Source organism: Pipistrellus kuhlii, unplaced genomic scaffold, assembly GCF_014108245.1.
Source record: "Pipistrellus kuhlii isolate mPipKuh1 unplaced genomic scaffold, mPipKuh1.p scaffold_m20_p_8, whole genome shotgun sequence".
NCBI lineage: Eukaryota > Metazoa > Chordata > Mammalia > Chiroptera > Vespertilionidae > Pipistrellus > Pipistrellus kuhlii.
In genome coordinates this window covers 26,494,603-26,519,565 of record NW_023425584.1, presented here as the reverse complement: position 1 = coordinate 26,519,565, position 24,963 = coordinate 26,494,603, and the positions used below count along the sequence as shown (strand labels likewise).

The following is a 24,963-nucleotide window of genomic DNA, read 5'->3' as shown; positions in this document are numbered from 1 at the left end:
CTCCAAGCACCTACATGTACTATGTATCTGTACAAGGTACTGAAAACACGAGGGCATACACAAACTACAAAAGAGAAGAGGGGGTCAACGAGGCGGCGGAGCAGCCTCCCCAGCAGACGCAGAAATGCAGATCTTTGTGAAGACCCTGACTGGCAAGACCATCACCCTTGAGGTTGAGCCCAGTGACACCATTGAGAATGTCAAAGCTAAAATCCAAGACAAGGAGGGCATCCCACCTGACCAGCAGTGTCTGATTTTTGCGGGCAAACAACTAGAGGATGGGCGCACTCTCTCAAACTACAACATTCAGAAAGAGTCCACCCTGCACTTGGTGCTTCGTCTGAGGGGTGGCATCATTGAACCCTCCCTCCGCCAGCTCGCGCAAAAGTACAACTGCGACAAGATGATCTGCCGCAAGTGCTATGCCCGCCTGCACCCCCGTGCTGTCAACTGCCGCAAGAAGAAGTGTGGCCACACCAACAACCTGCGCCCCAAGAAGAAGGTTAAATAAGGCCCCTCCCCAACTCCTTGGGACCACAGGGCAGCCTTCTATCTGAACCCTGTGATGCTAGGGCCTCAATAAAGTTTCTCTTTTGTTGAAAAAAAAAAAAAGAGAAGAGGGGCAGAGAAAAAAAAGCACTCTTGTTCATCTCTCTGGGGGTGGCCTATTTCCAAAAACTACATTAAAAGAATCTCCTGTTTCCTAACATTAAAGCCATGCCTAATAGCACATATGCAAATAAAAACTTCACTTTTTATTATATCTAGTACTTTGGGACCTTATTTAGTTTCTATTCTAAGAAAAAATTCATCATTCATCTCCTTGATTTAAAATTTATTTAATTTGGCTTTCATTAGGTAGGTGAAGGAGAAAACATACAGATTCAGAGGGATAATTCGTCCAGCAACAGGATTGTGATGAGCTCTGGTGACTGCACAGTTGGGTCCCCAACCCACTACCGACGAAAGAAAATTAAAAAGCTCACAATGTAGAGCTTAAGCTCCAGTCAAAAGGAATTATCTTCCCACAAGCATCTCTGTTGGATTTTGGTTAATGTAAAACACTTTCAAAAGGAAAGGAAATGAAACCCCAAGGATATTTAACATATTACTTAGGATTTCTATATTTTTCAAATTCCCTTGCTGAGAGAAAAGGCAAAGAAGTCTTTATTTCTCAATCCTACTTTTCAAAACTTTTTCCATTGATTTGACATTGTCATAAAATTTTTCAATTTGTTGGAGAACGCAGAGCAGAGTAATGTACGGTGGCTGAGGAATTTTAAGCTGCTGTGAAAGGGCTGAAGTGAGAGCTACAGTCCTGAAGACCATAAGCAGCACAGCCTTGGGCACAGTCTGAGATCAAACACCAGGGACTCAGGCCTGCAGCAGGCCTCATCCCTCCACCCACACTTCAGGCTCCTGCACTCAGACGGTGGTTCAGCAAATGGGCAGACTGCTACAGTATCAAAGAATCTTGGGATAAAAGATCAGCAAATTACAAGTATTCACCTTGATTAAATGTTAGAGGGGTTATTCTGTAGCCAGAGCATGATTTGCTCCTACCAGCCCCTACTTGAAAACATTCAATGATTTTCCAAGGCATTCAGGATAAAGGACAAATTCCATAACCAGGCCCTCCACCATCCAACCCAGATCAGCATCTTCAGCTTTATCTCTTTCCTCTCCCTGTGTACAAATGGCTCTAAGGAACTTTTTTTCCAATGCCCTAAGACAGCTGATCTCCCATCTTCAGGCCTTTGCACATGATAGACCCTCTGCTCAGAACTGCTTCCTCTCCTTTTTATCGGCAAATTCCTACTTATCCCATAAGACACTTCCTCTAGTCCAAATTAGGTACTGCCACAGCACTTGTACTTCTCTGATTATAGCACTTGTTACATTTTCTTATATAGTTGTCCTTCTCCCCTCCTAGGCGTTAAGCATCCTAAAGACAGGAACCACATCCATTCTGCCCAGCTAACTCAATGCTTGACACAAAAGCAATGTTTAGTAACTTCGTGTGTGTGTGTCTTTTAATATTTTTTTATTGATTCAGAGAGGAAGATAGAGGGAGAGATAGACAGAAACATCAATGATGAGAATCACTGATCACTTGCCTCCTGGATGCCCACACTGGGATTTGAGCTCACACCTCGGGCATATGCCCTGACCAGGAATCAAACCATGACCTCCTGGTTCATAGGTCGATGCTCAACCACTGAGCCACACCAGCTGGGCTAGTAAATTCTTGAAAAATGACTTAGATTCTATGTCAGGCTCACTTCTCAGTTCTATCCTGAGTCATCCCAAAAGCCAATTATGTGCTCATCTCCCCTCTACCCCACCCCTATCTCTATCCCTCATACTTCATTCTGTAATGGATAGCTCACTGAGGCCTTAACTTCAAGCATGTTCATCATCAGTCATCTGTGCAGCACTTGCTATGTGATGAACACTATTAAGTAACAAGTATTAAATAATGAGATACAGAGATGATCAAGCCCCCTTTCCTATTTTTTAGGAGAAGAAAAAGCATATAAACAAATCATTGTCACATTACATGACACGTCATATTCGAGAGACACATGGAGTATGGGCAGTGAGAAAATTACACCATTCTTCTCAATGTCCCTTTTCCCCCAGTATCCCAAGCTAAATGCTGTCTATCCCCCCTCATTCTTACAGACAAAAACCCCTCCAGTGCTATTTCCCTGGATATCTAGCCCAGATCAGACTTCTCTAAGCTGGGCTCCCATTCAGTTCCACATTAATTCAAATCCTTTTTCTGAGTTTTGCTTTCTCACCTTCTTCAAAGAGTTCTTTTCCCAGGCATCTCACTCACATACATCCTTGCCTCTGCCCTATCCTTGGCCAACTTGTCTAAACTACTGTTTTTCCATTTTTTTCCTCTCAATTGTCTTTAGTGATCACATTTTATGAAACATGTGCACTTACATAGAACATACATAACAATAAAAAGACGAGGTGACTCTCAAGGTCAAAATATCAACAACAACAAAAAATTAACCATTCTCAACACAGCCTTCCTCCTCTACTACTTCCTCTTGTAATTCCAAGAGCTAGGCCATCATGGCCCTCAAGAAGAAGCTCCTGCCGAAACCGGTTTGGCTCAATGGATAGAGCGTCGGCCTGCAGACTGAAGGGTCCCGGGTTCGATTCTGGTCAAGGGCATATACCTTGGTTGCGGGCACATCCTCAGTAGGGGGTGTGTAAGAGGCAGCTGATCAATGATTCTCTCTCATCGATGTTTCTAACTCTCTATCCCTCTCTCTTCCTCTCTGTAAAAAATCAAATATATATATATATATATATATGAAGAAGCTCCTGCCAAAACTGGTTTGGCTCAGTGGCTAGAGCTTCGGCCTGCGGACTGAAAGGTCCCAGATTCGATTCCGGTCAAGGGCATGTATCTTGGTTGCAGGCACATCCCTAGTAAGGGGTGTGCAGGAGGTAGCTGATCGATGTTTTTCTCTCATCAATGTTTCCAACTCTCTGTCCCTCTCCCTTCCTCTCTGTAAAAAAATCAATAAAATATATTTTAAATTTTTTAAAAAAGAAGTAGCTCCTAATTCTGTTACATTTCCATAGAGGTTGCATCACCCTTCACCCACTAGCCCCCAGTCACTGTCTCCCTGGTTTACCCCTTCAATCTCTCTGAATACTCATGCCACTCTATCAAGCCACACATTCACTTAATCAGTACTGGTATGTATTGAGCAGCCCTATAAGCCAAAAACCATATCTGTCACAGTGCCATGAACAATGTCCTATACATAACACATGCTTGATTCATATCTATGACTCAATCTCTGATAAGAACACCAGGTGAGCTTCTTCTGCACCTTGCCGAGGAATACTCGGGAGATGGGGGGCCGGAATTCTGCAGGGCAGCCTGAGGTCAGAGCCCTGCCCCCACAAAAGCCTCTTATTCATCTAAGCCCAGATCAGAGACTATCACCCCAGCTATGAAGATGCTGACACAGCCCTCCCATCAGTGTGCCAAGGGAGCCAGAAAAACCAGTGTTGTAAAATACGCTTTAATCAAGTGACCTGTCTCAGTTAGTGTAGATTTAGGGAAAAACTTTCTCAAGAAGCCAGTAATAAATGGAAGAAAAGATAAGAACAGAAATTAATGAACATAGTAATTATCCCCCAAAGTTGCAAATCAGAACAATTCCTCACTTGAAGACAACTATGAAAAACAAGATTAAAATGCTTCAGGGATGTTTTCCTGAAATAGCAGGCAATAGAACAGACAAAATGTATTTCCAGTACCTCACTGGGGGCATGTACCTTTTGGCTAATAGCTATCAGACACTAAATACCAGAGTAAAAATAATATTCTTCCACGCTTCATCATGGAGTTACAATTATCCATGGGAAAGCAGCAACACAGTAAACTGCCTTAAACAGTAATGAGAATACTTCCAGATTCCAAGCTTCTCCTTAAGTATCGGGGCACAAGTGGGTATAAGCCAGGTGATACTCCCTATATCAGTCTGCTAAGGCTCCCATAACAAAATACCAGACACTTGGTGGCTTAAACAACAGACACTGATTTTCTCAGCTTTGGAGAAGTTCAGGATCAAGGTTCTGACTCCTTTGGTTTCTAGTAAGAGTGTTCTTCCTGGCTTGTTCATAGCCACCTTCTCCCTATGTACTCACATGGCTTTTCTTCAATGAGTGTATGCAGAGAGAGGGCTCACTGGTATTTCCTCTCATAAGGACATTAATCCTATCCAATCAGGGTCCTGCCCTTGAGACCTCATTTAACCTTAATTACGTCCTTACTCTAAATACTGCCATACTAAGGGTCAGGACTTCAATATATAAAATTTTAGGGATACAAAGATTCAGATATGAAGGGTAAAGCCTCTTCCCAAAAAACAACTCATGCTGGAAAATGAAGGCTTGGGTAAGAAGGTGATCTTGGGTACAATCTGCTGACTGTGGGGAATAATAACCAAAGACTCTAGGGCTGTGGGGGCCATGGTGGGTAAGGGTGAGGAAGAAACTGTCTCAAATCAAATAAATTCTTAAGGAACTATTCCTTTCCCTTTGACAAAAGATGGCTAAACAATAATAATGTATAATATATATGTATATAATAATAATACTAAGTACTAGGCACAACTATACACTTGGCATTGTGATAAGTATTTGGCATACAAGGTGTCACTTAAGCTTCATAGAAACAGGTGCAGAAGAACAGTTACTATTTTTATTTTACAGATAAGGAAACAAACATATATTAGTGAAAGTCAATTTCCAAAGTTACCTATATATTCCTGGTCAGGATACATGCCCGGTTGCAGGCTAGGGGGGGATGCAGGCTAGGGGGATGCAGGAGGCAGCCTATCCATGTCACTCTCACATTGATTTTTTTTTTCTCTCTTCTCTCCCTTCCCCCCGCCCTCTCTAAAAATAAAAATAAAAAATCAGTAAAAACATACTAAAAAGAAAAACGATGGCCTCCCATAGGGCTTGTGGGCCTTATTACTGCTACCTAAAGATGACCTTAAAAAGACAAATAATTTCTCTCCCTCTCCTTCTCTTTAAAAATCAATTAAAATATCCCAGTTGGGGCATGTGCAGGAGGCAATCAATTGATGTGTCTCTCTCACATCAATGTTTCTCTCTCATCTCTCTCTCTCTCTCTCCCCCTTCCTCCTTCCACTCTCTAAAAATCAATAGAAGAAATATCCTTGGGTGAGGATTAACAACAAAAAAGAAGAAGACAAATCCACATATCTTTGACGTGAGCCTCTGACTACTCAGAAAGACTGGCAAAAATGCTCTTTCCTTTCATCCAAAAATTTTTCATTTCTCAGAGAGAATCATCTGGAATATACAGTCAGTCCCAAATAATCCTTGGGGGAATGCAAATGGATTTAGAAAGCAAATTTATCCCTTCCCCAGATGAACCAAAACCCCTGCAATTTTTTTTTAATATATTTTTTATTGATTTTGTACAGAGAGGAAGGGAGAGAGATAGATAGCTAGAAACATCGATGAGAGAGAGTCATCGATCAGCTGCCTCTTGCACACCCCCTACTGGGGATATGCCTGCAACCAAGCTACATGCCCTTGACCGGAATCGGACTCGGGTCCCTTCAGTCCCCAAGCTGACGCTCTATCCATTGAGCCAAACCGGTTTTGACCAAAACCCCTGCATTTAGCAGTTCCTAAAGGCAGCCCACCTCTGCTCACTCTAGCTGCCTAAATCTCAGCAGGCTATCACTAAGATACTCATTCCACTACCAGGGAAATAAAGGAGAATACCCAATCTTGGGAAGAAAATCCAAAAATAATAATGCAAAAAGGAAAGGAATAAGTAAGAAGAGAACAAAGCTCAAACTCTTATTTATGATGTCTCTGATTTGCTATGAGCTCAGGCTCATGGGAATGTGCAGGGGGGTGCAGGAGGCATCTTATAAAATATTCTGGCTCCAATTAGTTTTCTTTGTTTAAGTTCTAATTATTACTTTACCCCTCTTCAAATGGGCCCCAAAGATGTTGAAAAAATGTCACCAAAAGGTCACTTGTTCCATAGAAACTTTGAGATTCTGACATCTTGCTCTGAACTGCAATTTTATAACTTCATAGAATAATGAGTTAACCATGGTAAAGAATTCTCCACTTCCCTTGGCAACAGGGCTCACAGAGGCTAAACAGGCAAGGGAAAGAAATATGGTACCAAAGACAAAAAGAAAAAAAAGCCCCCATTTCCTCATCTAGCAGCACATGCACAAAATGGGCTCCCAAACCCTGCCCAAATCACTAAACTAGTACCACGACATCAGATTCCAAAGCCACATGTCATTGGAGGTGACACTGTCTGTTCTTACTGAGGAGAAGTTAATAGGAAGCTGGGAGGTGGGCAACAGAGGGAGAAAGCAAGTGCCCAGTCTCAGCAACAGTGGGAAACATGCTTATTTTGACTCAGATACCATGCTTTCAGTAGTTACAGAGCCAGAAACAGAGGGTCAACTAGGTCCCTAATTGTTGACACACTCCCCACTCCTGGGAAAATAATAGAATTTGGGGAAAACACCAAAAAGCAAGCAATTTATTTATTTATTTATTTTAATACATTTTATTGATTGTTTACAGAGAGGAAAAGAGAGGGATAGAGAGTTAGAAACATCGATGGGAGAGAAGCATCGATCAGCTGCCTCTTGCACACCCTCCACTGGGAATGTGCCCACAACCAATGTACATGCCCTTGACTGGAGTCGAATCTGAGACCCTTCAGTCCGCAGGCCGACGCTCTATCCACTGAACCAAACCGGTTTCAGCAAAGCAAGCAATTTATTGCTGAAAACTCCAACAGAGCTGGAGAAATCATATACAAGCCTCACTACTGCAAAGGGACAAGCGTTACCAAATCATAATGCTACACACCACAGCAAGAGGAGGAGGAAACGCATTTATCCACTGGGAGTTCTCAAATAAATGGTTCCCAGAGAGCCATTCTACCTGTTTCCCCCACACACTTCTTGGCAATTGCTGGTAAAATTGTCAAGAGGAAAAGGAGAAGGAGGGAGGGTAGGGCAGTCTTCAGGCCTCTATTTTGAAACTGAGGATCCATCAATCTAGCAGCTGGGCCTTCTTTATCCAGGGCCCACTAGGAGCCATGATACAGTCCAGAGTCCAAAGTGGAGAAACAAGTTCCACTTCCTGTCAGCCAAAGCCCGGAATCTACCTGTCATACTAATATGAAAACAAGGTAGAAAAAGATTTGAAATTCTATTACTGCAGAATATCAATATACTTGAATCACACATTAGACTTATTAAAGTAAAGGCAACCCTTAGCTAGGCTATAAACACACACACACACACACACACACACACACACACACATATACACACGAGCCCTGGTCAATTGCTCAGGGGTTAGAGCATCAACCCCCCACAACAAAAGGTCATGGGTTTGATTCCCAGGCAAGGGCACATACCTGGGTTGCAGGTTCAATCCCAGCCCTGGTTGGGATACCAATTAATGTATCTCTCTCACACCTTTTTTTTTAAAAATATATTTTATTGACTTTTTTACAGAGAGGAAGGGAGAGAGATGTAGAGTTAGAAACATCGATAAGAGAGAAACATTGATCAGCTGCCTCCTGCACTCTCCCTACTGGGGATGTGCCTACAAACAAGGTACATGCCCTTGACCGGAATCAAACCTAGGACCCTTCAGTCTGCAGGCTGATATTCTATCCCCTGAGCCAACTAATTAGGGCTCTCTCACCAAAAAAGGTAAACAAAATACACACACACACACACACACACACACACACACACTAAAACAAACCCCACCAGGAGACGGGACCTGGCCTACTTTGTTCTCTACCCTGTAATACACAGGGCTTTCTTTCTTTCTTTTTTTCAGGTAGAGAGAGGGTGGAAGGTTATTTGAATTTAAATTACCAGTAAACACTATAATCTGTGTGTAAGGAGAAAAGAAACATTCAAGAGTGCCAAGCACAGGCTCTTGGGACATGAGTGTCCGAGGCAATAGGAACCCATGGGGCTTTCTCCTTCAATCTCAGCACATCTCTTGGTAGCAGACAAGCCAGCAGGCAAGGCCCAGGCAGCACAAATGGGCACTGTCCCCTGGTCTAGGGAGAAGACTGACCTCTCAGAAGGAAATTACTATAAGCAACAAAGAATGAACAAGACCAGTTATCCACAGAAGTAACCCATCTAAGGAGGTGATTTGGAGAGGTGTCACTGAAGATAGGGACCATATCTGTCTCACTCACCATTATAATCCCATGGCCGAGCAGTACCTGACACATAATGGGTGCTCAACAAAAAATTATAGATTGAATGGTATCCAGAAAGGCTCCTTAGGTTGAAAAGGATTGATGAGAGCTAGAAACTACTTTTTCCTATTGTAACCTAAGATAGAAGAAGGGCTGTGGTCTTCAAAGAATATATAAAAGGGAAACTAGACAATAAAAAGTATTCTCTCTCATCCTGGCAGCATGAATCAGTGATTCGACCATCACTCACAAACTGAAGGGTCGTGGGTTCGATTCTGATCAAGGGTAAGTACCCGGGTTGCAGATTCCCTGCCCCAGTTGGGGCATGCATTGGGGAGGCAACCAATTGATATGGCTCTCTCACACTGATGTCACTCTCTCTTCTATTCCCTTTCCCTCACCCTTCCATTCTCTCTAAAATCATGGAAAAAAATACCCCCAGTGAGGATTTTTAAATTATTCTCTCTCAAATGTAGGGTATCCCCAAATAATGAATACACACTTTAACAGCTGATAGCTCAAATTTGAAAATGAAATATATTTTAATAAACACTGCCTTTATAATTATTGAAAGTGTGTGTATACATTTAAGGGACATCCTATATATTCCTCATACCCTAACAGACTGAGAAGCATGTTTTGTCAGGGTTGCTTCTGGGGGGTTTTTTGGTGTTTTTTTCTTTTTTATTATTGAACTTATTGGGGTGACATTGGTTCACAAAACCATACAGGTTTCAAGTGTACAACTTAACAAAGCATCATTTGCACACTTAATTATGCACTCATAGCCCCAAGCAAAGTCTCTTTCTGTGCCCATTCCCACCACCCCTTTGCCCACCTCCACCCATTTCCCACCCACTTTACCTTTGGCTAACATCAGTGTTGTTTGTGTCTATGTGTTGTTGTGGGGGTTTTGTTGTTGTTGTATATTTCTTTATTGATTTCAGAGAGAAAGGGAGGAAAGATAGAAACATCAATGATGAAAGAGAATCACTGATTGGCTGCCTCCTGCACACCACCTACTGGGGATCCAGCCAGCAATCCAGGCATGTGCCCTTGGCTGGAATCGAACCTGGGACTCTTCAGTACACAAGCTGATTCTCTATCCACTGAGCCAAGCCAGCTAGGATTGTTTTGTTTTTTGTCTGTTTGTTTTTGCTTAATCCATTCACCTTATTTTATCCAGCTCCCCAACCCTTTCCTGACAGCTGTCAATCTGTCCCATGTATCCATGCCTCTGTTTGTATTTTGTCAGTTTATTTTGTTCATTAGATTCCACATATAAGTGAGACCATATGGTATTTGTCTTTCTCTGACTGGTTTATTTCACTTAGCATAATAATCTCCAGGTCCCTTCCATGTTGTCACATAAGGTAAGAAAGTAAGATTTCCTTTTTTTTTTTTTTTTTTTTTTTTTCACAGCTGAGTAGTTCCATTGTGTAAATGTACCACAGCTTTTTTATCCACTCATCTACTACTGATGGGCACTTGGGCTGTTTCCAGATCTTAGCTATTATAAATAGTGCTGCTATGAACATAGGGTTGTTACAGATAAAGAAATAAGAACAGAGAGGTTAAGTAATTCATCTTAAGTCTAACAGCTAGTACATGGTTTAAATCTGGGTATATCTAATGCTTCAGCTTTCCACTATACTTCACCTTGTTTTCTTCCAGGGGTGAACCAACTTCCCAGCTAAATTTGTCTGTAGAGGAGATAATTCTCCTACCTATCCACACAAACCAACTAGGCAGTCGTGTTTCTTAGTTAACTGGAACTATGTCTTGATGGTTTCATGAATTCCTGTGCTTGAGACAGCCCACTAAAACTTAAACCTGGGTGAACTAGCTGAGTTTCCAGACCTACAAAGCTGTCACCAGTGAGAGCCTAACTAAGCCATCAGCTGGTACCTACCTCTGGGACAACTCTCTTTGGAACAGCCAACCTGAGCATGATCTGCACATGTGCCCACAAGCCTCTTTAGAGATCGCAAAGGAGGTAACCAGGAGCCTCTCCTACTCATGAGTTGTGACCATAATACACAAAGTTATCTTTGAAGGTAATCTAATTCAGACTTAAGTAAGAATAGAAAAAATAAAAAGGATTTCTGTTTGGTCTTCAGTAGCAAACAGAGACTTCCATGTTGTGCGCTGCCTCTCTAGAACTTCCAGAGACCTCCCACCCCAAGGATGTCAGGGGCAGCAGAGTAGAAAAGGCAAGATAATATTCAATGTTGTATTCTTAGGAGACCAGTGGTGAGAATCAGCCCATGTTTCTAAAAGAAGTAAATACCCTCAATAAACTCAGAAGAAGCAAAATAGTACTAAAACATACTGTCTCTCTCAGTAAGACTCTCAGGGTTATCTGTTTATTTTTGCTGTGTGTATGAGAACTTTCATCAGTTAACTTTTTTCCCCCTGAAGCTTAGGGAAGCTGATGATTCACCCAGGTGCACAACAGCTGCTAGAAAGACCTGTGGGAAGGGGCCACTGGCAAAGGCAGGCTAGGCTGTGTGTGGTAAGGAGGGTCTCCCAGGAGTGCCCTACATGCCAAGCCATATGTTGTCAGGATATTAATCCAATGTTTACTCTCTCAGGAGCATTAAATTATATCCAAGGACTACATGAGTCCTTCCAATTCTACTCCTTACTTCATTCCCAGAAAGATTAGTAACCTAGAAACAAAGCCTTCTGCTTAATAGCAGCAATAATACTCAGCAAGGAATAGGAAACCAGGCTATCAATTCAAGCTTCCCTGAAAGGTACTGCCCCAAAGCAGCCCCATCTAGAAAATGTAGAATCCTACTACTGACGCTGTTTTCCAGAGAACACAGGCCTAAATAACTTGTGTGTCCTAAAAAGGCAAAAGCTTGAACCAAAAGAGTAAAGAGGGAACAGCACATCTCCACTTCTGCCCCAAATGAAACAGCTCTGGAAGTCTATAAGAGAATTCCAAAAATTCTCCTCATTGCCACAAGAACTAAAAGCAAGGGGCATGAATATGAAATAAGGCTACCTGGCCCCAGCTGGTGGCTTGGCTTGTTAGAGCATCACCCTGTACCTCACAAAGGTTGCAGGTTTGATTCCCAGTCAGGGCACATACCTAGATTGAAGGTTCAATCCCTGGTCAGGGTGTGTACTGGAGGCAACTCATTGATGTTTCTTTCTGTCTCTTCCTCTCTCTCTCTCTCTCTCTCTCTCTCTCTCTCTCTCTCTAAATTCAATAAATATATCCTCATGGGAGGATTAGAAAAAATAAGACTACCTGGATTAGTCACTGCTCTACCATAATTAGTATTGTATGACCCTAAGTCATTTAGACTCTTCAAACCTCAATTTTTTACCTCCATGAAATATACTAGCAGATGTTGTAAGGACCAGACTAAACAACGTATCTGAAAGCCTTTGAAAACAGTAAATTATTGAACTTTAGGCCTGATTATTAGTCAAAAGACTGCCAAGTGAAAAACCCTAAAACACTTCTGGAGAGCAAGAAGCAAACTGTCACCTTGAAGACATAATCTCCAGTGACTGGATGTAGGTGTTTGCAGAGAAACTCATACTCAGGAATAAAGTGAGAACAGTGACTTTTAAGAAGAGACCAGACTTGTGTCTGCTCAGGTACATTTAAAAAATAAGAATATATGCACATGGTTCCAATTTGAAAAAGCACACAGGTATACAGTGAAAAGTCAGCCTCCTTCCTCCCCCATTCTCCAGCCATCCAGAGTCCCTCACCAAAGATACCCTCTCTTCTCAGTTTCTCATGTATTCTTCCAGAGATAGTTCCAATCAGCTAGTTTCTGCCTCAAATGGGGATATCACTGGTGGCAACACTTTGAAACCTAGAAGATAATGCCAAATAAGCAAGCACTGCCAGGGCCTATGAAAAGAGCCAGACAACCAGAGGATAAGATATTGCCTGCAAAGGGTACCATGGAGGTGCAATTTTCCTTACAACTATTGAGTAGTATACTGCTTTGCCCCATGGCTGACCACAATTAGGCAATGATTTTGTATAATGTAGTTCCATTTTGATTGCTTTTATTTACTTAGCATGCCTTCTCAGAGAAGTGATTAACAGGAATGATCTCTGGGACTTCATGCTATATCACCAGGGCCTTAGAAATAAAAACAGGAACAATAGTCAAACCTCCCTCATTGGAAGCTGGGCAAAAAAAGAACAAAAATCACCATTTTTAGCGTCAGAATACAAGGGAAAATAAAGGGCTCTGCAAGGCTCAGCTGAAGAGACTAATTCACTACCCACAGAAAATCACAAAAAATACTCTCAACCAAAGGTAGGTGTTCACCACAACTCCCTCAAAAGTGTTCAGGTTATGCCCTCCCCTCCCTTTCTTTTTATACAGGAAATTTAAATGTGTAAAATCCTAGCCTCTATCCAAAGGGCACAAATAGCCTATAGTTAAATCTCAACCACAGACATGCTCTGGTAGCCCCTAGGGGTTTCACAAAAATCTGGATTTCTGGTTTTTCTTATAACATGAGATGATGATGCCCTAGAGACACACTTACCCATGATAATGATAGGCTGAGTAGCAGCTGTCCCCACAGAGAACATGAGCACTCCAGTTTGACACAGGGCCACCATTCCCTAATGCCCCACACTGACTGTTCCTTACCTGGCCTGGAACATCTGAGCTGGAGACCCTTAGCCAGTGATGACAAAGGAAGCTGATCAACTGGTAGAAACAATAGCTGACCAAATAGCAGGACTCCGGCGTTCACAAGTATTTATTAAACACCCTCTCAGATCGAGGAAATGTGCTGAGGGCTGGGTACACAAAGAGGAAAGAGGGACAGTGTCTGCCCTCCAGGAATTCCTAATTCAGTTGGAAAAATAAGACTTACTCTTAAGAACTGCTTACCCAGCTGGCGTGGCTCCATGGTTGAGCCTCAACCTATGAACCAATTGGTCACAGTTCGATTCCTGACAAAGGCACATACCCAGGTTGCAGGCTTGATCCCCAATGTGAGGCGTGCTGGAGGCAACCGATCAATTACTCTCTCATTATTGATGTTTCTATCTCTCTCTCCTTCTCCCTTCTTCTGTGAAATCAGGAGATTTCTCTCTCTCTCTCCCTCTACCTTCCCTCTCTGGATGGGAATCAAAGAATGTTTCTGGGAAAAACTGGAATTTGAACAGGGCTATTATCATATCTCAAGCTTTCACATATTCATCCATTCAACAAGCATTTATTGTGTCTGTGTTATGCTCAGCATTATGCTCCACACACAAAATAAAGCATAGCTCATGTCCTTGAGCAGCTCATATAATAAGAGACAAAATAACCAAGGCAAAGTTTGCTGAATTCTACAATCAAATAGTTTCTATGTGAATACAAATAAGTGGTCCCTGGCGAAGCTTGCTGAAGAAGGCAACTGTGCAGCTTAACGTAGGAAACTAAGGAGAGGTTACTCTGGGCAAAAGAACTGGCAGAGGCATGCTTAGAGGACCACATGGACCAGTTTATCAGGAGCAAAGTGTACGTGTGGGTAATGGTAGAGGATATAATTAAAGTAGTAGCACAGGGATACACAGGACTACTACACACTGGAATTTATTCAGAGCCAGTAGGTGCCACTGAGGCTTCTAAGCATGAGTGTTCTCTTTCAGCACAGTATTTAGGAAGACCCCCAAGAGGCAATGGTACACAAGGTCCTGGAGGAAGCTAAAACAGGAGATAGGAGGGGGCTCTGGTAATAACTCAGGAGCAGTTTCAGGAAAGAGGAGAAAGACTAAGTAAGCCAAATACTTCATTTGGTTGCAAAAATTTAAGACAATGGCATTTCTTTGAAAATACTTTTTAATTCCTCTTTCTTTTTTTAAACCAATTCAGACTAGTCTTCCCCCAAAATAGTGAGGTTTTCCTTTGTTTCATTCAGGCTATCTTTATGGTGCTTGCAGGTTTTTTGTGTGTTTTTTTAATTCAGCTTGAGATCAATAATGTGGAGGTAGTAGATATAGGGGCTTCTTCCCACTTCCACCCCCAATTCTACACTGAACAAGTTGTAAATCCCAAAGGGAAAGAGAGTCAACTTGATAAAGCCCAGTTTAGAGTATTTAACTGTGCCTCCCAGACCTTGCACAAGGACCACAAATGGACATACAAATCAGAGGAAAGCCATGACAGATGTCAAAGTTCCCTTAATGAAGTAATTGCTTCATATCTTCTGAAGAGCAGAGGCAAGAGATAAGAACACATTGTCAGAGGGCCCCTGGCAGGCTATTGGCTCCATTAAAATCCCATGTTAGACACTGCCCAGAAAACGGGACGTGCTGGTTAAATCAGCAGTTAAAGAGACCCTCAGAAAGATGAGAAATGAGTGGAATAGGAAAATGACGGGAGAGAAGCTGCAGAGTTCCTTTTTCACAACTTTTAGTTATTCACTATGAGCTACCTATGACTATTGATATGAATAATCAACCAACAAACAAAGAAGACAGCCAATGATGTGATAATTAAAATAAAACTTACTTGGTCAGCATAACTTATCTCTAACCAAGTCTTGGATCAGAAATTGGCAACTGCTGCTGTTGTCATTATTGATGATAATACAGAGCAGTTAAATTGAGCCAGAGAAAGCACTTTATGTATTTTCTCATTTAATTGGCTACAAATGTAAACATTAGTCTTCCCATTCTACAGATCATGAAATTAAGGCTTAGAGAAAAATAGGTAACTTCTCTATCTGATAGCTATTAAGTAGATAGCAGAATATGAAACCAAGTGAGCTGACTCCAAAGTGTTTTAAACCACTCTGACCTACCATTCATTCCTTTTCCTTTGAGATATATTAAAGATTTGCTTGGGTCACTAGAAAAGGCCCACTGATGCATTGGCCCTGTTCTTTATAGAACACACAGCAGTCTGGCCTAAGAGCTATTTCTTTGTTTCTAAAAATGGGGAAACTTCAAATCTATTTCATCAGAGATGAGAACAAGAGGAAAAATTCAACAGGAATAGGAGAAAAATCAGCATGACAGCTAAAACTCTCAACAATGAGGATTGTAAGTATAATGGACAAGATAGTCAGTGGAGGGGCCTTCTCCTTCTCTGGAGATTTTTAACTGCAATAGTCCCTAGCATCTTTACAAGGCTTTAAATAATCCTAACAAATTCTATGGCCACCCTCTGTGAGCCCTTTGGCTTGAGTTTCAGCTATGCCATTAATACAATGATGGCCCTAAAAAAGTATACCACCAATTTCACTTCTCTGGGGCTCAGTTTTGTCATATATATATATATATATATATATATATATATATATATATATATATATATATATATAAAAGGCTATTATGCAAAGTGTCTCCTCGGGAGTTCGACCGGGGGACAGGGAGTTTGTTCACTCACTATGACATGTGCTGACCACTAGGGGGTGGCATTGAACAAAGGAAGGCCCAGACAGCAGCTAGAAGGCCCCAATTGGTCCTGATCGCCAGCCAGGTCTAGGGTCTCTACCTGTGCACAAATTTCATGCACCGGGCTTATAGCAGTAAAATAAGAATCAACCAAATGCAAATCTACAACATTGAGCAATGACAGACCTGAAATACTATCTCCTGACTTTTCACTCACCCAAGGAACTACGAATGAACCAGGCACTGCCCTGATTTCTTCAATGAAACTGATATAAAGACCCCAAGGATGATTTCTTCCAGCTCAGATATACTATTTTAGACTTTAAGAGCTGCACCCACAGATGGAGATTTTGTTTCATGAATACAATCAAACCCAACTCCCCATGACTATCAGATGAGTAAGGTCACAAAATTCAGCCTTAAATACCTTGCTTATGAGCTGGCCCCTTAAACCTCTAATGTCTACTACCCACTGGATTCAAAGCATGACAATCAATCTTATAGATATTAACTGTCCTACCTTATGTAACTTCCAATGAACTATAGCCTGCTAATAGAGTTTGGTCAGGTGGTTGCTACCCAACTTGGGAGCCTCACAGAAATGTAAGGCATGAAACTATTGCCAAAAGTAAAGAAATTTCCATTTAAAATGGCATTAGTCTTCCTCACCAGACCTTTGGGATGCATCTCAGATTATTCCAGTTTCTAGAACTCCTCTCCTCACAAGACAAAGTGGCAGAATACATGCAGAGAGTAGTGACTAGATATGGATCTGTTCAGTGACTGCTGTGATATCCCTCTATCTGTGATGACAAGTGGTCATTAAAAGGCATAATCAAGAACTCTCTCTCTCTGTGAAACCACAGCCAGCAAACAAACCTCAAAAACATACCCCTTTCAGCTTCTCTGTGGATATGACATGTGACATGAGCTAAATATCATATACTTCCCAAAGGCTCCAACCTCCAATCCAGGAGGTTTAGCTGTGAAAAAATAAGGCCTAGGAAGCAACAGAGAAGCAGATGGTAAATGGACTGACTCAAAACTCCAAGATCTGAAAGAAAATAAAAACAACAAAAGATAAACTTAATTCCAGACTCTCTGGAGAAGTCCAGGTAAAATTCATTCCTCCCATCTATATCTCCACCCACACTCCATTTCTTCTCCAAGTCTCTCAATAGCATCAATAACTTCACAAAAGGGCAAGCAACTGCTCCAAATTATTAAAAATATTAATAAACTCAGCCAGTGTTTCTCAATGGTTAAGGGTACACCTATAAACCAAATGGTCACAGTTTCATTTTCCCAGTCAGGGCACATCCCAACTTGCAGGCTGGACCCTAGTAGGAGCTGCATAAGAGGCAGCTGATCTATTATTCTCTCTCATCACTGATGTTTCTATCTCTCTCTCCCTCTCCCTTCTTCTCTGAAATCAATAAAAACTTAAAGCACTTTTTAAAAAAAATGCCCTGATCGGTGTTGTTCAGTACAGAGAATCATCCTGGGAAGTAAGGAGTCGCTGGTTCCATTACTGGGTTGCAGGTTGATCCCCAGCCCCAGCTGGGGCAGATACTGGAAGCAACTAATCAATGTATCTCTCTCATAGTAATGATATTCCCTCCCTCTTCCCCCACCCTCAATCCCTGCCTTACACTCTCTCTTAAAAATAAAAAAATAAAAAATAATAAACAAAAAGGTTAAGAAACATTTTATGTTCAAAGGGTTGACCCAGTTGCCATAAAGACTGTCATTAATTTGCATAATAGCCATATGGAGGATAACCAACTTGTACTGGGTTGCCCCTGACTTTCCTGGTTTGGGCACTTAACTCCCACATGTGGGAAATCCCTCAGTCCTGGGAAAACTAAAATGGTTGTTCAGCCTCCTCATAGGAGAAATCTATATAGGCATTTTCATTTCACTAATGAGGCGACCCCAAGAAACATGATGGTTATCATGAAGGATTTACCGTACTTCAGCAGCATTCCTGGGCCAAGATTGAAATATGCCATTTGCCCAGCCCGACTCAGAGCTCTCTGCCCCTAACCTCCATCAAGGCATTGGCATGGAATGGTTCTCATGCACTGACTATGCCACTTCCTTCTTGTTATGGACTGAATGTGTCTCTCCCCCTCCAAATGTAATACTTATGTTGAAACCCTAATTCCCAATGTGATCTTTTTTTTTTTTTTTTTTTTTTTGGAGATGAGCCTTTGGAAGTAGAGTTAGATCATGTGGGTGGAGCCCCCATGAGGGGATTAGTGCCCTTACAGAGAGTTGGCCAAACCAGGGCACATTCTACTCTCTGAGCCACATAAGGATACAGCAAGAAGCCAGCTACTGTGAACTAAAAGAAGGGTTCTCATCAAGAACCTGACCAAGAGGCCTCCAGAACTGTGTGAGAAATAAATGTTTGTTATTTAAGCTACCCAGTCTATGGCATTCTGTTATAGCAGCCTATAACTTACTAAGCAGCCTTAAACACCAAAGTCAAGGGCACTATTAAGAGATTGAGGGCAAAGCCATCAAGGATATGTATATCCTATCTGAGAAGCACCAAGTATGTGAAAGATGTCACTTTGCAGAAGCAAAGTGTACCATTCTGTCATTGCAATGGTGGAGTTGGTAAGTATGCCCAGGTCAAATGGTAGAGCAGGACACAGAGTCAACAGTACAAAAAGAGTGTTAAAACACAAAACTCTGGGGAGGGAGGGCATGTATGGGGGGGGGGTGGCAATGGTATATGTACACAAATAATAATTTAATTAAAAAAAATTTTTAAAAGAGTGCTAAATTTTTGCAGCACATGCTTAAAAATGCAGAGAGTAATACTGAACTTCAAATTTAGATGCTTAGCCGAGACCGGTTTGGCTCAATGGATAGAGCGCCGGCTTGGGGACTGAAGGGTCCCGGGTTCGATTCCGGTCAAGGGCATGTACCTTGGTTGCGGGCACATCCCCAGTAGGGGGTGTGCAAGAGGCAGCTGATCGATGACTCTCATCGATGTTTCTAACTCTCTATCTCTCTCCCTTCCTCTCTGTACAAAATCAATAAAATATATTTAAAAAAAAAAAATTTAGATGCTTAATGACCACATCTGTGTGAACAAAAGCACCCAAGATGGGGTGCAGAAGTTACAGAGATCATGAATGGATAAACCCATAAATGAGCTCTCCCTGACACAATGAAATTATTGAAAAAGAGCATATTGTTCCTAATCCAGAAGAGGGATTTGCACAGAAGAGAAAGGTGAAACTGAAGAAACAAAATTTTTATGGGCCAGGTGAAACTGAAGAAACAAAATTTTTATGGGCCAGGGATAAATTCAGCATAAAACAGATGCTAATAAAAGCAAAAAGCAGAAAGAGCAAGAGAGGGAGAGAATGAATGAATATGAATGAGGGCAGACATAACCAGCCATCACAACCGTTATCCTTGTCAATGAGCTGCCTCAGGGAACCTGAAAGAACTATCAGATTGGACTGAACATAGATCTATTGCTACTGAATTCTGTCTCCAAGGTAGAAAATTGCACAATTGAGGATACCAGGTGTAAACCCTTAACAAGCAAGGAAAATTCTGGGAGATTCTTCACATGTGTCCTGAGTACCTTGAATCTTTTAGATGTTTTTGTCCCAAAGACAAACTTAATTGTTGTTGATGCTAGAAATCAGAGGTTACCTCAAGCCCAGCCTGAACAGCAACAGGCTACTAGTATTCTCCCCTATTCAGCAGTAAAACCCTTTGTGATATTACCAGTAAATGAAGAAAAGGGAGAGATATTTCCTTAGGCCACATATAATTAAAATAAGAAGCTCTATGCTATGGAAAACTAAAACCAACTCAGAGGAAGATAAAGTATTCATCCTCCCTAAGAAAGAAAAAGATTACCTCCACAAGGACAGGTCTCCAAATTAACACCAAATCCAGGAAACAGAACCCTTTGCTACAGACCATGACCTAAGTATCATCTGAGGCCCCAGAGAAAAATCCGCAGGGATTGCACTGTAAAAATGTTCAGATCAGCTCTCCTAAAATCAGCTTACTCCAAGACACTGGCAGACAGCCTCTGCAGCATAGCTTCAGTTAGGAAAGGATAGCAAATAAGAAAAAATACATACATACAAGAGGCTAGATGAGAAGAGCACGAATTCACAAACAGTAAAAAGAGGATTGGAAGGCATCATCTATTTGGAAAAAGATAAAACTTGCCTTTACAGATTGTCATTTTTTAATATTCTCATTAATAGCCAATCTTCATTCTTTGATGAAAATAGTTATTACATTCCTATTCCCAAAAGCTTTCACGTGTATTACTTCATTTAACTACTCTTCAAAGTGTTTGTTTTCTGAGAGTACATTTATTAAAGCTGGGAACACTGAAATAACAAAGGACCTAAGATAGAAGAAGCAACAGGAGGCAGCCTAGGCAGAGCTGCTTTGGCTCTCCAGAAATGTTATCGGAAAGAAGTAAGCCAAGGGGAGGCTACTGTTAGCTCAATGACGTCAGAGAAAAGGGAGCCTTGGGGCCAGGTTCAGGGGTTTAGCCCAGGATGAGCTGCCAATGCCCATTGCTCTTTTGGTTGCAAGTCTCTGTGGAGACTCTTAAGGGTTTAGGAAAGAGAGAAAAAAAAAGAAGGGAGCACCAAGATAGTGGCATAGGCAAACACCTATACTTGCTGCCTCTCGCAACCACATCACAATTACAACTAAAAGGCAGAACAACCTAAACCAGTTTGGCTCAGTGGATATAGCATCAGCCTGCAGACTAGGGGGTACCAGGTTCGATTCCAGTTAAGGGCATGTACTTTGATTGGGGACATATCCCCAGTGGGGGGTGTGCAGGAGGCAGTTGGTCGGTTTTTCTCTCTCATCAATGTTTCTAGCTCTCTATCCCTATCTCTTCCTTTCTGTAAAAAAATCAATAAAATATATATATATTTTTTTAAAGAAAGCAGAACAATTACCACCCAGAACCTTGAGAAAGCTGGCTGAGTAGAAGTTCCACAACTAGAGAAGTAAAGAAAGTGCAGTGAGACTGGTAAAAGGTGGGGAGGCGCGAATGTGCTGGCACCTAGATGTCTGCTCTTTTCATCAGGAGGGAGATACAAGCTCCTGACTGCTCTGAACTCCAGTTCTGGGTGAAACTCTGGGGGACCCAGACACATACCAGGAGAAACTGGACTGTCTGGCATCTGGCCAGAATGTGAGGGCAGCTTTCTCTCAGAAGTGCTCGCAGCAATCATTGTTCCTGCACAGGGGTGCGGGACACAGAGACACGGGGACCTATCTGGTGCAGGGCTGACTGGCAGCCATTGCTTTTTGCTCTGCCCTGGTGATTCCCAGAGACCCCGCTCCTCCCAATTTACAACCCCACCCAAGCTGTGCTTTTGCATATAAATGGCCTGTCCTTTCTCCTCCTAAAACCTGTCACACTGCAGTTGGGTCAGAGAGCACCAGAGTTTCCAAAAGAAGGTCCAAGGCCCGGTGGCAGCAGCAGCCTGCCTTGCTTCACAGCTGTGCCTCGTCTGGGCACTTCCAAACCCCATACAAAGAGGAGGAATCTACAGATGTCTTTGTAGCTCCTGCTGGGTGGCCCCAGACAGTGGCTGACCTTGCACCTCCTTGGAGATCCAAGAGCCAGTGTATCCAGTAGTCAGAGTAAGACCATACGAGATTAAAACTTTTCACTTCCATAAGTGACACACTCAAGGGGAAGACTCAGTGAGCACCAAAGCCCCACTGAAGCAAGTCCGGCCCCATAAGGGTGTCTCCAGTACAACAGATCTTCCAGTGTAGACACAGATGGTCATCACAACCAATTGGCCTACAAGTCAATTCCTTCCGGTGATACCAACAGCAATCAAGGGTTAACTACAAAAAGTCTGTGCACAGAGCCCACAAAGGGGTGCACCAAGAGTGGTCAAGTGTTGGCCTATGAAACAGGTCACAGTTCCATTCCTGGTTTGCAGGAGGCAGCCAATGATTCTCTTTCATTACTGATGTTTCTATCTCTATTTATCTCTCCCCCTCTCCCTTCCTCTCTCTGAAATCAATAAAAACCATTTTTTTAAAAGTTTAGGAGAAAGAAAATTCACTTGAAAAGTAGATTCAAGTGGGTGTGCCCCTAGGAGGGCACACCACCACTCTTCAAAGTATTATTCCCATTTTTATGCAGTGGAAAACCAAGCCTAAGAGGTGAAATAACTTGTCCAAGGTCGAATGGCTAATAAGTGATGAATTAGACTCAGAATCACAACTCAGGCTTACCACACTCCAAAAAAGCGTTATGTCCACTTCAAAGGAACTATTAAGTCATCTGTAGACAAATCAGGTGACAAAGTTTTTAATCATGACTATTTGAGGTAACAACAATTTTTTTTTAAATGCAGTATGATGCTCTTATTAATGTCTCTGGAAACAACTTCAGAAGTGAATTTTCAAAACTGCTTTGGACAATGACCATATCACATTAAGTGATGCCACCCTCCACCACCCACACCTTCACATACCACTCTACAGGAGAACACTTATCAAAGCATTAAATTCTGGCATGTTTATTTTTTAAAGCCCATCCTGTCACTTTCCAGTTTCACTTAGTTTCTTGGAGCCAATGAAACACATCAGAATTCAAAGTTGGCCTCTACAGAGAAGTAATAGCTGGCCTTCAAAGACAGCAGAAAGAGGGTGGGGTGTCGGTAGGGGAGCAGAATTCAGACTACAAGGCAACTTTTCATTGCTGGGTTATCTCATCATCCCTATTGCCACCATCTGTAAAATGAGGCCAATCTTTTCTGTAGCCAATTTTATCAGAACAACACGTGTTAGGAGATTAAACTCATTATACAACCAGATGAAAGGTTAAAATAAATCTGATGTGGTAACACCTAAAGGCCATGTTCTCAACTGAAATCACAGACCAAGTCCTGATCCATGCTATACAAACATCAATCCTGATATCCTCATGCCCTAAAGATCCCAGCAAAATCCTATTCAATCCCCAAATCTGACTATATTTTTATTTAAAAAAAAAAAAAAAAGTGGGGTGAGAACTAAAAAGACACAGATATAAAACATCTTTTGCACTGTCAAAACAAACAGTATTAATGTGTATAAACACATCAGTTTCTTCTGTTAGCAGACAATGGAAGATTCAGTCTCCTACTGCCCACCTAGTCTGGGTTAATAGAATACCCCAAACCCCAAAGAAGTTTGTAGTTTTGTTTAATTGAGATCGGAAAGCCAGCTGGACTTGACTGAAGGCAGGCACTGAAAAATATTTATTAAAAAACTGTATGCGTCCTTAATATATATATATGTTTAAAAGTATCAACCCGCCCTCCAGCTCTACAGTACAAAGGAACCGCCCCCACCCCCCGCCCCCCAGCCTCTTTCCCACCTGAAGCCACATTACAGGGGCTCATATATCAACGGGATTCTATCTTCTGAACCAAAGAATCTCAAAGCCAGGATTTCGGGACCACCTGAATCAGAACCACCTGGGGAGGGCTTTGCAGGTGTTCTAGCTCCACTTTATGCAAAATACCTAAATTGAGACAAGGGATAGGCACAATCTCCAAGGTGATTTGAGACACACCAAAGTCTGTAACCCCTACTTTAAAGGCATATCTTCCTCTACCGGAATGAAGAGAAACATAAAACGGGAGTAGAAATACCACGGGGGGGGGGGGGGGGGGGGGGGAGGCTGGCGGTGTAATTCCATATGGTGAAGTGATGACAGCGGTCTCGACCGAGAACCAGTGTCCACACTGGAGCGGTTAGAGACAGGTGCACAAATTGAGGCCAGGAGACGAGAACAGAGAGGGAGACTAAAACAGATGCGGAGCCAAAAAGCCAGTCTGCCCTAGCTCCTGACATTTAAGAAGGGTTACTAGAGGCATTCTGAGTGGGGAAGGTAGGGAAAGCGGCCGTTGGGCTGAGAGAACAGGTCTGCGGACATTAATGAGGAGCGCAGGTCCCACTTGGGACGTCCCGCTTCGAAGACACCAGGGAAGGTGTGTGGGGGCCCCAGCACAGTGCTGGGAAGGCGCGGGGGCCATTGGCGGGGGGAGGCCGGGCAGCGCTCCGAGCCCCCCGCCCATCTGCGGGGCCAGCCGGCCCTCACCGCCCCTACCTTCGGCTTCCTGCCGGGCAGCCGAGGGGCAGACACAACCCCCACAATTCCAGGCGGCCGCAGCGGCAACCAGCTTCGGATGCGCAGACGCCACGGCGACAGTCTGAACCCGTGAGCGCCCAGCGGTTACGTGGCTCGTCGCCTCACCCAATTGCCGCCTTCCAGAGCAGCAGACGGTCCCCGCACGGAAGCTGGCGGCACTGGAATGATTAGCCCCGCCTGCTTCCGATTTTCTATTAAGTTCCGCCCCCCTAGCGTCTCCCTACGCAAATTTGCTGGAACTTTTTTCTCCTGTATCCCTCCGCCGAAAGAGAGCGGACTAGAAAAGAATCCCCTGGGCTTGGTTTTCCAGTGGAACTTCGAAGTTTCTTCTGTGATTGCCCGACAGCCTAATTTCTTTCTAGGGGAAGGATCCTCATAAAGGAGGGTGTGGGGAGTAAAAATAAATCAAGCTGGTGTGTCTTCGTTTGGGATAAAGCCTAGAGATTCAAACAATAAATAGTCCTTTGGAAAATTCATGCAGATTAGGCCACCTGCAAGTCACCTACTTTATGTATCTGTGTACTGTGTGGATTTTAGACACCGACCAAATATTTTAAAAATAAAAGTTACTTGCACCTCTAATCTGCTCTGCACTGTTATTTTATAGGTGCC

The 24,963-nt window shown here is 42.6% G+C and overlaps 2 protein-coding genes across 2 annotated transcripts in view; one reads left to right on the top strand and one right to left on the bottom strand.

The window, feature by feature from the left end:
- SIL1 (SIL1 nucleotide exchange factor) overlaps positions 1-24,504 on the bottom strand; it is a 172,163-nt gene extending 147,659 nt beyond the window's left edge. Inside the window, exon 1 of the mRNA XM_045576880.1 lies at positions 24,310-24,504. The gene's annotated coding sequence lies outside the window, so the exon portion shown is untranslated. The remainder of the gene's footprint in view (positions 1-24,309) is intronic.
- On the top strand, positions 87-612 carry LOC118711657 (ubiquitin-60S ribosomal protein L40-like). The gene has a single exon (XM_036424919.1). It carries the CDS (start codon positions 125-127, stop codon positions 509-511), a length of 387 nt encoding a protein of 128 aa, XP_036280812.1. The 5' UTR covers positions 87-124; the 3' UTR covers positions 512-612.
- Positions 24,505-24,963: the final 459 nt, after the last annotated feature.